This window comes from Macaca fascicularis, chromosome 17 (genome assembly GCF_037993035.2).
Source record: "Macaca fascicularis isolate 582-1 chromosome 17, T2T-MFA8v1.1".
NCBI lineage: Eukaryota > Metazoa > Chordata > Mammalia > Primates > Cercopithecidae > Macaca > Macaca fascicularis.
The window spans coordinates 7,049,389-7,065,934 of NC_088391.1; the positions used below are offsets into that span (position 1 = coordinate 7,049,389).

The window sequence follows — 16,546 nt, forward strand, 5'->3', positions numbered from 1 at the left end:
GCCTGTAGTCCCAGCTACTCAGGAGGCTGAGGCAGGAGAATGGCGTGAACCTGGGAGGCGGAGCTTGCAGTGAGCCGAGATCGAGCCACTGCACTCTAGCCTGGGCGACAGAGCAAAACTCTGTCTCAAAAAAAAAAAAAAAAAGATTAAAAAAAATCTTTAAAATAAGACGTGGGTGTGAGGATTGGTCATGATAATTAACTGTGAAGGTCAAGTTTCTGCCCACCAGTCTGATTTCATCAACTAAGCCCAGATGAGTGGCCTTGGGCAAGTTATTTAACCTCTCTGAGACCTGTTTCATGATCTGTGAAAATCACAAGAAAACCAACATTGGGTTGTTGAGGAGATTAAATGAAGTAAAGCTCTTCTCCCAGTGCCTGCTTCAAAGTGAACTCTGGGTAAATGGCAGCTACGGGGCATTACTGTTGCCCTGGTCATGCTATGGCTTCTGCTGCAGTGGGGAGGTGTGGGGAGTGTGTGGCATTCACCAGAGAGTTGGGAACACCATTGCATGAGCAGAAGGTGGCAAACTACCAGGTGAAACTTAGCTGTGACTTGTTTTGTAAATAAAGTTTTCCCGGAACACAGCCAGGCCCATTGGTTCATGTACAGTCGGTCTATGGCTGCTTCTGCATCAAACAGCCGTGAAGCGATTGTGACAGAGGTCGTATGGCCCGCAAAGCCTGAAATATTTACTATCTAGCTCTTTACTGAAAATATCTGCAGACCCTGCAAATACAGAGTGGCCAGGCCAGGCCTCACCCAATACACGAAGGAGAACAGGGTGGTCAGCATTCTGCAGACCATTCCAAAGAAGCACCTGTTTCCCTAGGTCCAGGAAAATTCTCCTACCCCACGATCCCCTCTAGGACTCTTCCGGCTGCCTGGGGTGCAGCGGGGCCTCCCTCCCTCCCTCCCTCCTTCCCTTCCTCCCTCCCTCCTTCCCTTCCTCCCTCCCTCCCTCCCTCCCTCCTTCCCTTCCTCCCTCCCTCCTTCCCTTCCTCCCTCCCTCCCTTCCTTCCTTCCTTCCTTCCTGTCTCTTTTTTTTTCTTTTGACGGAGTTCTGCTTTTGTTGCCCAGGCTGGAGTGCAATAGCGCAATCTCGGCTCACTGCAATCCCCACCTCCAGGGTTCAAGTGATTCTCCTGCCTCAGCCTCCTGAGTAGCTGGGATTACAGGCATGCGCCACCACGCCCGGCTATTTTTTTAATTTTTTTTTTAGTAGGGGCGGGGTTTCTCCATGTTGGTCAGGCTGGTCTTGAACTCCCAACCTCAGGTGATCTGCCCACCTTGACCTCCCAAAGTGCTAGGATTACAGGCAGGAGCCACTGAGCCTGGGCAGCAGGGCCTTCCTTTCTAACAGACTCTGGCTCAAGATTCTCTTCCTCACCAAGGTTTTCCAAGCACCCCTCAAATCCCACTACCTTCCACCTGCCCCATTCCCCAAATTCTGTAGGCACCACTTCCACCTGCACACCCAGTATCTCAAAAATAGCTACACACCTGAAAGCACAGAAGAAAACCTTCCCAGGTAAGTAGCCATTATGCACCTGTATACACCTGTGCACATCTGAAGGTTGAGGGAGGCATGAGAATGTGGGTCAATTTGCCAAGCAGGAAACAACGAGAAAGCTACTATTGACAGAGCGTGGCTGTCTGGGCCAAGCTTTTCTAACATAAAAGCCATCAAGCATAGCAGCGGTAAGGCTAGATGACTTTAGAGACTCTGTCTCAAAAGTAAAATAAAATAAGAACATGATCTATAAATCGTAAACTATAAAGTGCAAAATAAATATACAGTCATATTAAGGCCAATGATTATTGTGAATTCTTTTCAAGACATCTGAGTCATTCATCCATTTACTCATTTTTAAACATCGATTAGGCTTTTGGCGTTAGGGACACAAGAACATAGTTTCTGCCCTCAAGGAGCTCACAGTCTGACGAGAGAGACAGGAAGCCTAACAGGCAGTTATTACACGGCTGGCATGCACCAACAGGAATCAGGTAAGAATGAGTTCTTACACTTCAGATGTAGAGAAACCTAAGTGCTCCCTTTTGCCAACCATAGTTCTCTGCTTTGTACTCAGTAGGTGCTCTACCCAGTGGCTCTGCTCACCTCAGGCCGGGCTAAAGGTTCAGGGCATTTGGACATCTAGGAGCTGTGAGGAGGCAGCCACTGGCCAGCTCTACAGATAGCACCTGCAGTAGAGAGTCAGTAGCTGCCACGCAGGCTGGGCCTGGCTCCGTGCACAGTGCCATGGGCTCTGCCTGCCACAGCAGCAGTGCTTAGGGAGGATTCATTTTGCCAGCCGGAGACCCAGTTGGTGAGGGGTCTGCACGGGAAAGCAGTGAACACATCCTCTTACGCCGAGGTCCTGTTTACACTTCAGTCTCCACTCTCCCACGCTGCTCTGAGCTGAGCTCTCTTGCCCTGGGCCCTGACCAGCACTTGTCAGGGGGGGAGGGAGTGTGTTTGAACATCCACAGATGTGTTTACATTTTGGAGACATTTACCAGCAGAAACAAGCCTCTGCACTCTGCCCAAGTTCCATGCGTTGACAGTAGCAACCACACAAATGTTGCTTTCAAAGGGCTTACTGTTCCTGGTGATTATACTAACAGTGGCAGCCCTCTTGTTTGGGGCACGTCCTGTGTGTTAGGGTCAGAGATAAGGGTCTTACCACAACCCCATGAACCAAGTGTTACTATCATCCTGACTCAACAGATAAACAAACATAGAAACTTGGAACGATTAATTACATTACTCGCCTGAAGACACACAGTAGGTGGTAGAGTTGAGGGATTTTTTTAGTTTGTTTTCTTGCGACAGAGTCTTGTTCTGTCCGCAGGCTAGAGTGCAGTGGCACGATCATAGCTCACTGAAGCCTCAAACTCTGGGCTCAAGCAATCCTCCCACATTTTTAAAATGTATGTCTATTTTTTGTAGAGATGAGGTCTTGGTCTGTTGCCCAGGCTGGTCTCTAACTCCTGGCCTCAAGTGATTCTCCCACCTCAGCCTCCCAAAATACTGGGATTATAGGCATGAGCTACTCTGCCTGGCCAAAACTGGGCTTTGATGCCATAACTAGTGGGTTTAATCCACCTTCTATGTCAATGCCAGACCCTGTCCTTTATAAACTAAATAGTCACAATGATGCACCTGTTGCTCTGTCTAGAATGCTCTCCCTCCAATATCTGCACAGCTCCCTCTGGTGCCTTACCTGAAATAGCACCTCTTGTCTAGCCTCCTTTGTCCCTTTTCATGCTTTACATTTATTCACAGAACACCCTTCGCTGACATCACCTTATGTATCTATTATTTGTTTATTTTCAGTCTCTCCATTAGACTATAAAGTCCTTGGGGGTGAGGGCTTTGTTTTGTTCACTGCTGAATCTCCAGGGCCTACAAAATAGGGTCTGGGGCCCAGAAGTTGCTGCAAAAAGATTGGATGACTAAAAGGATACATTTCATGCTAATGTGAATCATGCAAAGTTGAGATGGTGCCACATAAAATATGAATAAAGCCTCACTTGGTTTGCAAAATCTGGTAATTCAAATGTTTCCAGGTTGTAAGAATTCATCAAAATCACACCATTTCAAAGCTGGTGGGAGGGGGTGATTATAAGTGGTGCATATGCTGCTTTCCAGGGTGGCCCCGTTTTAGCTGAAATCCCTGGGCTTATCACACCCTGAGCCAGGCTGTGCTTAAAACTTAGAAGCCCTTAGAGGGATCTGGTTGATGAGTGGGCTATTATTTTGTCATTCACTAACATTACAATTTAAAGTATTTTCAGAACCTATAAAAATGTCATCCAAGTGTTCACTATGTGCAAGTGGTATAAACTTTGCTTTGGAATCATTAACTTTGGAGCAGAAATTAGATGTGACCAAGTATGCTATAAAAGAAGAACTTGAAACCTCACCCTGTTAATTTTGGAAAGAGGACTCTGCAAACTGTAAGGCAAAATATACAATAATGGTTAAAGATGTATGTGTTATAAGAAATCACTGCCTTGATGCTTTGTATTTATTTCTATGTTTTGATTTACTTCATATATAATATGAATTCTGAGAGTCAAACATCACCTCTAGAACATGACCACCTTATACTACTGGGTTCGAGGCCCTCCCTTGTTTGAAGTTTCTGACTCTCCCACTAGCAGGTTTGCTGCTGGAAGGTAAACCCAGCCCAGACAGTCATAAGGAAGGTTCTCTGGCCCGTCAGCCCAGAGATCCAGTAGGCTGTTCCCCAGCCATCCATTGCCAGCCCCTCGCTTTGTGTTTATTCTCACCGTGGCTGCTGGGGCTCCCATCAGCTACCCAGTCTAAGCTCAGCAGACCTCTTGGGCAAAGACCTGCCCTCATACAAATAAATGTCTATCCTACGCAACAGAACCATACATCGGGCCGGAAGTGCTGAGCAGACCATGTCTTCTTCCTTTGTTCTGAAACTGCCTGTCATAGGCTTGTGCTAACCTTTAGCTACCTCTTTTCAACATAGAACAAACTGCCGCCCGATATGGAACAGCAGCTGACACACATGCTAACTTCCCTACCATCTGGGGCCTCGGCAGAGGTCTGCGTGGAAGAAACCAAAGTGAGGTTTGAAACCTGGAGTTGGGTCTGTTCTGTGTTCACCAGAAGGCCACGGGTCCTGAGGCCCGTTCCCCCTCCTTCTGTAAGTCCTGCGGTGGTCCTGGAAGATTTCATCTGCCACTTGGGTGGCCCATCTCCCAGGCTGGCTCCAGAGCTCTTTACCCCCTTTCTTCTCAGCCACGGACACCACAAACAGACCCAGGCCCCTGGCTCCTCACCCCGAGCTCTGGCAATTCTGGAATTTTAACTCTGTCATTCCAGTGACAGCCACCATACTTGCTCTTTGACAGCTCTGAGATGGCCAATCCCTTAGTCAGTCCAGACTCCTCTCTATATTTCCCACTGTCCTGTGCAGCCTAAACCATTTCTGTGCCATCATTTAAACCGCACTTGCTCCAGCACCCTTGATCCCGCCGTATCCTCCCTGCAAACCTGCTCTGCTAAACCGGCACTATTCTGAGTCAGCTCTCTGCCTTATGTTCACACGCACATGCACACCCAGGCTGCTTCAACTGTCAGAGAATGTCTCCCTAGCATGGGTCTGGTGCCACCACCAATCCATGGCCTCCCGCTACAAGTGGCCCTCGCAGTGCCTGGAAGTTCTCCTCCCTATCTCCAGTCACTTCTAATTCTCTCAGTTATTTCATGGCCGGGCACGGTGGCTCACGCCTGTAATCCTAACACTTTGGGAGGCTGAAGCAGGCAGATCACCTGAGGTCAGGAGTGCAAGACCAGCCTGGCCAACTTGGTGAAACCCCATCTCTACTAAAAAAATACAATATTTATCTGAGCGCAGTGGCGTGTGCCTGTAATCCCAGCTACTCGGGAGGCTGAGGCTGGAGAATCGCTTGAACCCGGGAGGCGGAGGTTGCCATGAGCCAAGATCTTGCCACTGCACTCCAGCCTGGGCGACGGAGTAAGACTCTGTGTCCAAAAAAAAAAAGTGATTTCACACAGTCTTCAATCTTCTTCTGAGCCCTTTCCTACCAGTTCTCCCCGCCAACTCTGCAGCCCCAGCTCCTGCTCCGAACTTGTCTGCATTTCCACCCATCCTTGCAGCTCCTCCTCTAACAGTGGACAGGGCCCCTCCTCCTACCCAGCTGCACGCTTCCACCCACAGGAGGATCCCACCCCGTGCCTCCTATTCTTCACAGATGGTAACAGACTGAATAACAGCCCCCAGGACTGCGGGTCCAAATCGCGGGAAGCTTTAAATGTTACCTTACTTGGAGAAAAGTTCTTTGCAGGTGTGTGATTCAGTTAAGGACCTTGCGATGAGATCATCCTGGGTTATGCGGGCGGGCCCTAAATGTCATCACAAGCGTCCTTATAAGAAGGAGGTTACCAGATGTGGTGGTCTCCACTCAGGAGGCTGAGGCAGGAGGATCACTTGAGTCCAGGAGTTCGAGACCAGCCATGGCAACACAGCGAAATCCCGTCTCTAAAAAAAGAAAAAGTGAGGTACAGGGAGAGTTAACAGAGAAGAGGAGAAGGTGATGTGTCCACAGAGGCAGCCCTTCAGAGGGAGTGCAGCCAACCGACACCTCGAATGCAGACTTCTGGCCTCCAGCACTGCAAGCAAAGACGTTTCTGCTGTTTTGTGGTCGTTTGTTACAACAGCCACAAGAAACTAATGCGGCACATTCATTTCACCAAGGAGCCCTCCTCCTCTACACTTCAGTCTCCACTACGATATCTGTTCTCTGCCACCTTTTAAATGTGGTCAAATCTCCCATTGTTAATAACAACGAAAGCAGTAACAGCTTTAATAGATCACTGCTTTCACTTCCCCTGCCTCTGGCTCCCCTCCACAAGCTCTCCAACCCCTGCCTCGGTGCCAAACTCATCAACAGCTGTGCCCACCGCTACTGCCTTCACGCCCATCTGCCCCTGCCTCCTGGTCCTCTGCAAGACCACCCACCCTCACCTGCCACCAGTGACCATGGCACCGCTGAAACAAGGGACACTTTCCATCCTTCTCCTACTGTTTGTCTTGGCAAGAAAAGAACCAAGATTTAATCAACCGTAATTGAATAGCCCAGGAGCTCCTGAAGACAAGAACTGTTTCCCATGCACAGTTGCATTCCCAGGGCTTTGCCTACTGCTGGGCATGGGGTACTTTCTGAGTGCTCACTGTCCTCAGGGTCATGGTCTAGTAGTGGGAGATGCAGAGAGGAAATGTGGTGTGGTCTGCGCAGTCTGCATCAGGGCACTGGAGCACAGAGGGCTTGCAACCCAGATGTGCGGCTGGGAGGGCAGGAGAGATTTCAGATGCCTTCAAAGACTGGCAGTCAGAGAGAGTGCAGAGTACTGAAGAAAGCCAGGCAGGGTACTATGAAGCAAGGTCAGGAGCTGGGAGGTGGGCAGAAGGACTGTCGGGAATGGTGTGAGCGGAAGAAGGAGGAAGGCTCTGTCATACTGAGTGCTTACAGTATCCCAGCTGGGGCTCAACCCTGAATGCAAAGACAATGACATGCAGACTCTGCCAACCAGCAGAGCCACGGTGCAGGTGCAGACAGGCGGTGAGGGAGAGGTCGAAGGCTCCTAAGCGGACCTGAAAGTGCAGGAGCATTTGGCAGGTGTTCCAGGACTTCCAAGAAAGCAAAGTCTCCAAGCAAACGAGAGTCTCCTCTTGATAGTTTGAGGGTAACACCGTGAAAAAGACAAAAACGGTCATGAAAAAGATGTTGGGTGGAGTTGTGGAGCAACCACCTGTCTTGAGCCAGAAATACCAGGGCTAACTCTGTAGCACGGGGCCTTGGTAGAATTCTTTAGGTGCACATTTCCTTAGCCATAAAAAGGATCTGCTTGATTAGGAGCGAGCCTCATGTGCAAAGAGCCTGATTCTGAGGAGACACACGCTGAGGGGAGCTGTCACAAGAGTCGTGGAGACACGAGTTCTGCTTCTGCGTAGCTCAAAAGGGACGATGAGCACTCCCCGAACTCATTGACGTCACACTTAAAAAGGATCCGATGTCAACGCCTCCTTGGCATTATTTCCAGCAAAGATGTGCTCGACTTGCTCAGTCACATAGGTGAGAACTCAGAAGAAATCCCAAGCAGACAGTAGAGGTTTGGACTGTGGGCATTTTCCCTTTTATCCTTAGAGTTCCTCTCAAAATTAAAGAAAGAATTTTACTCTTATATATGCCTCGTGGAGTTGTGTCACTCTGATTAGCACCAATATGCATCACAGCCATTTTCAATGTGATCATTGAGCTGTGGGCAGTGTCTTGCACTTAATGATGCTTAATAAGGGTCTCTGGGGAAAGAAGGGTATGTTCTACACACTGTTCTTTGGAAGTAGATGCCTACTAGAACCGGTGCTCCTGCATTTCTGAAAAAGCAGGAACTGCTGCTACCGATGCAGGGTTATGCCACAGACGGCCGTCCTGGAGGCAAGACCTGGCACCTCCCTGCGGTCCTTCCACAGCCGCCTTGTGTCCCAGGTGAAGCACAGGGCCCGTGGAGGAAAACCTAGTTCTATGTCCCTGGGAGAACAACACAAGGAATGAGATGAAATGTTCTACTTAATCGGCCTATGAACTCTCACAGCCTGTTTTTCTGTTCTTTTCTTTTTTATAAGCGTCTGTCAAAACTGTCTCCGGCTGTCACCACCAGCAGCCGTCAGGCCTGGACATGCCTTCCAACACTCCCACGGCCCTGTTTATAAAGGCTCCTGCAGACTGAGCTCGGTTCACCCAAAAAGCTAAAACAGGTTGTTGTTTTATGTCCGCCTGAGGGAATTTAGAGACTTTATCTACAAATTCAAGACAGAATAAAGCCTAGGGCTCACTGTTAACCTGTCACATAATTTATAACTAGAGGAAAGAGACATCCGGGTTTATTCTCTTTCCTAGTAATTCTACCCTTCAAATATCAGTCAGTGACAGCAAGGGAAAGGATGGAGAGAGAGGGAAATAAAGACACAGTGGACACGGTGAAAGGGAATCCAGGTCCTTGGGTGGAGATGTGGTTTTGAAGTTGGGTCTGTAAACTTAGGAGGATAATCTATGTTTACTCCCTTCTTTCTCAAAGTTACTTTACTGAACCGACAAGAATTGGGACCTGAGCACAGGAGACCTACCTGAAGTAGTGCATTTGAGGGGTTTAGGCTCCATACTAGATTTAAGACATGTGATGATTAAAAGCAGTCAATGACAGTAAGACAGTGTTGGCTGATCTCACACTGAGCAAACTTATTACCGAAGGGGGAACAATGATTCAATTGACTGGATTTCTCATTAAAAAACCACGAGAGCAAAAAGGGATGTGTATATCTTCAAAGCGCTGAAAGGAAAACCGGCGTCAACCCATGATTCTGTATTTACTGAAAATATCCATCAGTAAGAAAGTAAAATAAAGACAGTCTCAGATAAAGAAAAAATAAGAGAATTCATTGCCAGCAGACACGTTCTAGAATAATTGCTAAAGGGAGTTCAGCAGACGGAAGGGAAGTGATTCCACAAGGAAGCCTGAAACATCAGGAATGAAGGACGCAACGGAAATGGTACATATCTAGGTCAATATAAAAGACTTTTCTGTTCCTATTGAGTTATTTAACCTGCATTTGACAGTTAAAAGACAAAATTATAACATTGTCTGATGGAATTTTCAATGTATATCGATGTAAGACAAGAGTAATAAGAGGCGTGGGGTGGGTAAAGATTCCAATATGGTGGTAAGATTTCCACACTCCACTTAAGTAGTAAAATACTGATTTTAAGTAAAGTGTGAGAAGTTAAGCCTCTACATTGTAATCCCTAGAGCAATAAGTAGAAACCACACAAGGAGATAAATAATAATTAAAGGGACTAAAAATAATCAAATAGCCTAACAAAAGGCAAGAATGAGGAAACAAAAGAATGAAACAAGAATGAGAAAAGAAATAGAATACAAATAATAAAATGGTAGGACTAAATCTAAAATACCACTAATTACATTAAATATAAATATTCTATATTATGATATTAGTAAAAATAAAAAGATGAAATACGTTACACAAACACAAACCAAAGAAAGCTAAGTGTCAATATCAGAGTAGATTTTACAGCAAAGAAAATAGTCAGAAATAAAGAAAAACTATGTAATGATAAAAGGGTCAGTAAATCAAGAAGCCAAAACAATCCTATATGTATATGCACCTAAAATTAGAGCTTCAAAATACAAGAAGCATGCCACGTGGGAGGACTGCTTGAGCCCGGGAGTTATGGACCAGCCTGGGCAACATAGCAAGACCCCTTATCTGCAAAAAATTTAAAAATTAGCTGGGTGTGGTGGTACATGCCTATAGCCCTCACTACTTGGGAGGCTGAGGCAGAGGCAGGAGGATCCCTTGAGTCCAGCAGTTCAGGCTGCAGTGAGCTGTGATTGCACCACTATACTGTAGCCTGGGCAACAGAGCGAGACCTCATCTCTTTAAAAAAACAAAAAACAACAAGCAAAAACTGGCAAAACTAAATGGAAGAATAAACAAATCCACAAATCTAGTTAGATTTTCCACAGTCATCTCTTGTTCATAAATAGAATGAGTAGAAAACCAACTGGGATGTAGATGAAATGAACAATACCATATATCAACTGTATCCAATTGGCATTTATAAAACAGTATACAAAACGACAGCAAACTATAAATACTTTTAAAGTGCAAATATAACATTCACCAAGATAGATTACACACTAGATCATAAAACAAACCGTAACAAAAGTAAAAGAATTAAAATCATACCAAGTATGGAATATAATGGAATTAAACTATAAATAACAGAAAGATAACAATCTCCAAATTTGTGAAAATGAAGCAACATATTTCTAAATAATGGTTCCAAAAAGAAGTTTCAGGGGAAATTAGAAAGTATTTTGAATTGAAAAAAACATGAAAATACAACATATCAAAATATGTGGGGAGGCCGGGTGTGGTGGCTCATGCCCGTAATCCCAGTACTTTGGGAGGCCGAGGCAGGCCGATCACCTGAGGTCAGGAGTTCAAGACCACCCTGGCCAACATGGCAAAACCCTGTCTCTACCAAAAATATAAAAATTAGCTGGGCATGGTGGCACGGACCTGTAATCCCAGCTACTTGCAAGGCTGAGACAGGAGGATTGCTTGAACCCAGGAGGTGGAGGTTGCAGTGAGGTGAGATCATGCCACTGCACTTCAGCCTAGGCGACAGAGTAAGACTCCATCTAAAAAAAATATGTGTGGGATGCAGCTAAAGCAGTGCTGAGCATTAAAATGCTTAGACTAGAAGAGAAGAAAGTTCTCAGCCAAATAATCTAAGCTGAACCCTTAAAAAACTAGAAAAAGAAGAGGAAAATAAACCCAAAGCAAGAAGAAGGGAGGAAATAGAAAAACAATATGATTATAAATGTAGAAGAAAATGGACAACATTCAACATCCACTCATGATAACAACTCTCAGCAAACTAGGAACAGAAAGAAACTAGCTCAGCCTGATACAGAGTATCTACAAAAATCCTACAACTAACATCATCTAAAGGAAAAACTGAATATTTGCCTCCTAACATGGCAAATAGGTAAGGACTTCACCTTCCCCACTCCTACTTAATATCACACTAGAAATCCTAGCCAGTGCAATAGCACAAGAACAAAAAACAGACAGGAAGAAACGAAACTGTCAACCTTTGAAGACAACATGCAAATCGCAAGGAATTTTGAAAATAAAATAAAAAATGTAAAGCCTCTTAGAACCAATAAGTAAATTCAGAAATATCACAGGCTACATGGTCTACACACAAAAATTAAGCATATTTGCCTATACCAATAATGGACAATTAAAAACCAAAATTTTAAAAAATACCATTTGTCATAGCTTCCCCCAAAATGAAATAATTAATATTACCAGATTTAGTAAATAAAAGTGTAAGATACCTAATTAAATTCAAATTTCAGATAAAGAATGACTAATTTTTTAGTGTAAGCATGTCCCAAGTATTGCATGGGACATACTTATTCTAAAAAAAGTACTCATTCTTTTTTTTTTCTTTTTAATTGACATTGAGTCTCACCATGTTGCCCAGGCTGGGCTCAAAGCATATCTAAGGAGATGAAAAACGGTCATGCTTATGAACTACAAGACACAACATAGTAGAGTTGTCCATTCTCCCAAAATTGATGTATAGATTTTATACCATTCCAGTAGATACATTCCAGCAGACTTTTTAAAATAGAGATAGACAAGCTGATTTTAAAATCTGGCAAAGCAAAGGAACTAAAATAGCTAAAGCAATTTTGAAAAAGAAGAATGAAGTTGGAGGAATCCAAATCCAAATTCAAATCCAAAAACACTGCCTGATTCAAAGACTTATAAAGCTACAGTAAACACGCAATCCGGTACTGGTGAAAGGACAGACACTTAGATCAATGGAACAGAACAGAGCATTCAGAAACAGACCCACACAAATGGCCAACTGACTTTTTTAAAAGGTGCAAAAGCAATTCAGTGGAGAAGGCAGTCTTTTCAGCAAACAGAACGGTTGGCCATCCATATGCAAAATAAATGAACCTTAACCTACACTTCATACTTTACACAAAAATTAACTCAAAAACGATGAGGACCATTCCATGGGAAGCACTCCATGGTGACTATAATGGTCTACCAATCATAACTTTTTATTTTCTAGTTCTTGAATTATATACATCCTAAAAGTCAACCATCAAGAAAATGGCAGAGTAACATGAATGAAAAGAGATTTACTCTGTGTGTTCAAGTTTGTAGTTTATTCATTCACTTGTTAAAACACTTTCTGAGCACCTATTATGGGTCAGGTAGAATAAGACACAATCTGTACCCTCAAATTTTCCTACAGATGTCTTGCCATGAGGCATTGCCCATCTGAACACTAAGAAGAGCGCACAGAGGGGTTTCGAGACCAGAGGGAAGACCTTAGAGTCAGACAACCTAGAGAAATAAGACAGCTCTGTCTTGTCCAGGTCGGAATATTACACATAGTCACAACAACAACAAATACGGAAATATTCATATGGTGATATTTATTCAATAAACATGTATTGGGTCAAGTTGTGTCCTAGGTGCTATGGATATAGTTATTGGCAAGACAAGGTACATATCTTAAGGGTTTACATTCTGGGGCAGGGGCAGGCGGGGCAGTCCAGACAGAGACAAACGTTGGCCCACAATTAATAAAGAAAACAAACGGGGGAAATAGAGAGGGACTGAGGCAGGAGACTGGAAGGAAACTACTTTAAGCAGTATGGTAAGGTAAGGCACCTCTTATCTCATCTTACCAGTGTGATGGTAAAGTCCTGAGGCTCAAGGCCTGCGGTAGCCAAATGGAAAAAATGCCAAATGCAAATAAATAACAACAACAACAACAACAACAACAAACAGGCACAAACAGAAGAAATGCCAGTTCAACCAGCTTGGAGTCACTATAGCATGGGGGACTAAGCCCATTTCCTGCAGTGTAATGGGTAAGAAAAATTGAGCACTGGCCTTTCTGAGCAGAGAGAAGAGATTCCATTTTAGCAGTGTGATGCAATGCAGAGACAAAAATGGATGAAAGATTTTTAAAAATAACCACAGCAGGGGAGGTAAAAGCCTTAACTTTAGGGTCAGAGGAAGTCTGAGGGGCCCAGGGCACACCCCTGCTGTGATGATCCGAGGATGTGAGCAGGACTCATGGTGATGGGTGCAGAGGACCAGAAAGGGGATTTTATTTTATTTTATTTATTTTTTATTTTTATCTTTGTTTTTTTTTTTTTTTTTTTTTTTTTTTTGAGAGACAGGTGTTTCACTCTGTCGCCCAGGCTAGAATGCAATGGCACGATCATAGCCCACTGGAGCCCCAAACTCTTGGGCTCAAGCAAATTCTTCTGCTTCAGCCTCCCCAATAGCTGGGACCACAGATGTGTGTCACCACAGATGGCTAATGTTTTAGATTGTTTTGTAGAGATGAGATATGTTGCCCAGGCTGGTCGTGAACTTGTGGCCTCAAGTGATGCTCCCACCTCTGTCTCCCAAAGTGCTGAGATTACGGCGTAATAGTCTAGTCTCCAGGGAGGGGCTCTTTCGCTTTCTGCATCTGGATGGCAGTCCCCATCGCTAAAATGAGGAGGACATGGCCAGTGGATGACAATCACTCATGGTCATATGTATTATGCTTGGTTCTCTGTGTCTTCAAGTTTGTAGTTTGTTCATTCATTTGTTCAAACACCTGCTGAGCACCTATTATGGATTCGGTAGACGAATAAGATGCAATCTGTGCCCTCAAGGGTCTTACTGACAATGTGACACAAATTCTGTTGTCACAGACATGAGGTTACAGGAGCAAGGAGAAGCGAAGAGTGCTCAGGGACACCAGCACTGTGGAAGGGTGCATTACTCAGGCTTATCCAGAGAAAGAACCCATAGACTATATATAAATACCTATATAAAGAGATTTATTATAAGGAATTGGCTCACACAGTCATGAAGACTGAAGTCCCAAGATCTGCCATCAGCAAGCTGGAGAGCCAGTTCCAGTCTGAGTCCAAAGGACTGGAAAGCAAGAGAGCTGATGGTGTAAGTTCTAGCCTGAGTCCGACAGCGGGAGACTGCGGCTCCTCCGGCTCCAGGAGCCTGGCAGAGAGGGTGAATTCTCCCTTCCCTCGCGGTGTGTTCTATTCAGGCCGCCAGCAGATTGGCTGAGGCCCACACACACACTGGGGAGGGCCATCTGCCTCGCTCCACCCACCCATTCAAATGCTTCTGGTCCAAAAGCACCCTCATAGACAAACCCAGGGTACGTGGGCACCCCGAGCCCCAGTCAAGCTGACACCTAAAATTCAGCCTCACGAGTAGGCAGGAAGAGGAGCATCTGTAAAGCAAACTGGGAAGGAGCGGCTCGGGGGAAGAGAGGGAGAATCAGGAGGAGGTGTCGTGAGGAAAGGCAGAGAGAGGGAGCGCTGCAGCCAGGAACAAGTGGTCGCTCAAGAGTCCTCCGAGAAGGCGAGCGGGACAGGGACAGAGGCAGACGCTGGGGTCAGTTATGAGCTGATGGGTGACCAGGCCGTGCTGATGGGGGCAGAATGCAGATGGCAGCGGGCTGTGAAGTGGACGCAGAGAACTCACCCAAGTTCTTGCTAGAAATTTAGTGGCAGAGGAAGGAAGCACAGAGAAGGGGGAGGAAGCCCCCCAGGAAGAGAGCTTTTGTCTGGTTCTTTTTCATGGCAGACGTGAGACATTAAGTGCTGATGGGAGGACCCAATGGGGAATGAGAAAAGCTGGAGCAGAGAGAGAAGGTCCCCTCAGGACGCCCAAGCCTTGGACAGGCAGGGCCACCTCTGCCTTCCTCACGATTTAGAAAGGGGAAAGGATAGAGAGAAACACAGGGGAAGTTGTGGGATTTGGGAGTGGGAGCCCAAGGACATTCTTGTGTGGCCAATTGTCATTATCCCTGTGTCCCACATGAACCAGGGCAGCTCCCACACTGGCGCCACTTCCCAGCAGTGCGATGTCAGGCAAGCAACTCAGCCTCTCTCTGCCTCTGTTTCCCCCCCTCAAATATGGAGATAATGATATCAACCTCAGAGGGTCCTTGTGAGGATTAGTTGAAATGCTGCATTTAAGAAATTTACTACTGCATCTAGTAATTATTATCGTTAGCACTATTATTTGTTTAATTATCTTTCCTTATTAAGAATCAATTATAAACCGTTCTTTCAGTCTTCCTGTTTTGTTTTTTTTTTTTCTTTTGTAGAACAAAAAAGGCATGGAAAATCTTTCCCGGTTGTCATCGCCTCAGGCCGGAGGGTCAGCCAATGCCTGGCCGTTCCTGCAGGGCAGCTCCCTCTCCCTAGGAGGAGAATTCTGGGTTTTGCATCTGGTAAGTCTCAGAAGGTGGGACATTTGCTGGAAGCAGAAAGCTGAGCAGATCTCAGCTCTCTCTCTGTCGAGTGCCCAAGCACACAGAGGGCTACACACGTGGTATCTCGGCAGTAAGGCTTGAGGGCAAGGCAAGGGGGGACAGGTGGGAGGTGAGTCATGATCCTGTGTGTGCTTTGGTGCTCATTCTGCCCCACGCGCAGAGATGGAAGCTGTGACACAGGAGGCTGTGTCAGTGCCATCCTAGCCCTGCAATTACATCCAAATTCCAGGTTCCTGCCTCACCTCTCTGGTCTACCTGAGAGCTCACAGTGCAGTTATAGTGCTCTGGGTTCCTGCCTACTTCATGGTGCCAGCCCCTGCCCCTCTGTGATCCACACACGTCCGGGACCTCATGCCCAGCCTCCAGGACGTCCAGTGCAGAGGCACAGCCAATGAATCACCCTGCTATCATACCTGCCTTCCCATTTTCAAAGGTCCTCTTCTAAAAATACTATCAATGAATGCACCGTGGCCTGGAAACAGGAGACAGCAGACTTAAAAACTGAATCTCCGGGCTTGGAACTTCCCCTAAATCGTATTTTGGCAAAACATCTACAAAGCCCAAACTCATTCTTGACCTTTGAAGGAAATGTCAGTGTGGAGCAAAGGCCCGTGTTCTGACCCCACCAAGCGGCAAGAATTTCCTCCCTCCTGCCTGCACATCTTCAAAGAGTCCCTGAGATTCCAGGCTGGTGGCTCCTTCCCCAGGGGAGCACGGCACGCATCTTTTCCACGTCCTGGAGGTCCAGAGTGGCTTTATAAAGTAGCCCCAACCCAGCAGTGTCAGGGCTGTGCTCCTGCTCCGTGCTCTAGGGGAAATGGAAGGAGCAGTCAGATTTGTCTCGGAGGATGCCTGTTAGTCAGCAGGAGTTCTGAGTTACATTCCGAAAAGCAGACTACATTTTTTTTTTTTCATTGCAGATTGCTTCTGAAAAACACCATTCTAGAAAGGGTGATCATATATCCCAGTTTGCCTAAGACAGTTCTGGTTTACAGCTGTTATTCTTTTATATGTATTAATAGCACCTCTTTAACTCTCAAAAGCATCCCACTTTGGC

The 16,546-nt window shown here is 45.8% G+C and overlaps 1 protein-coding gene across 1 annotated transcript in view; it reads right to left on the reverse strand.

The window, feature by feature from the left end:
- Positions 1 to 1,844: 1,844 nt before the first annotated feature.
- The window catches only part of USP12 (ubiquitin specific peptidase 12), a 148,039-nt gene continuing 133,337 nt past the window's right edge, over positions 1,845 to 16,546 (reverse strand). Inside the window, exon 8 of the mRNA XM_074021758.1 lies at positions 1,845 to 6,041. Coding sequence (XP_073877859.1) covers positions 5,987 to 6,041 — 55 coding nt within the window. The 3' untranslated portion in view covers positions 1,845 to 5,986. The remainder of the gene's footprint in view (positions 6,042 to 16,546) is intronic.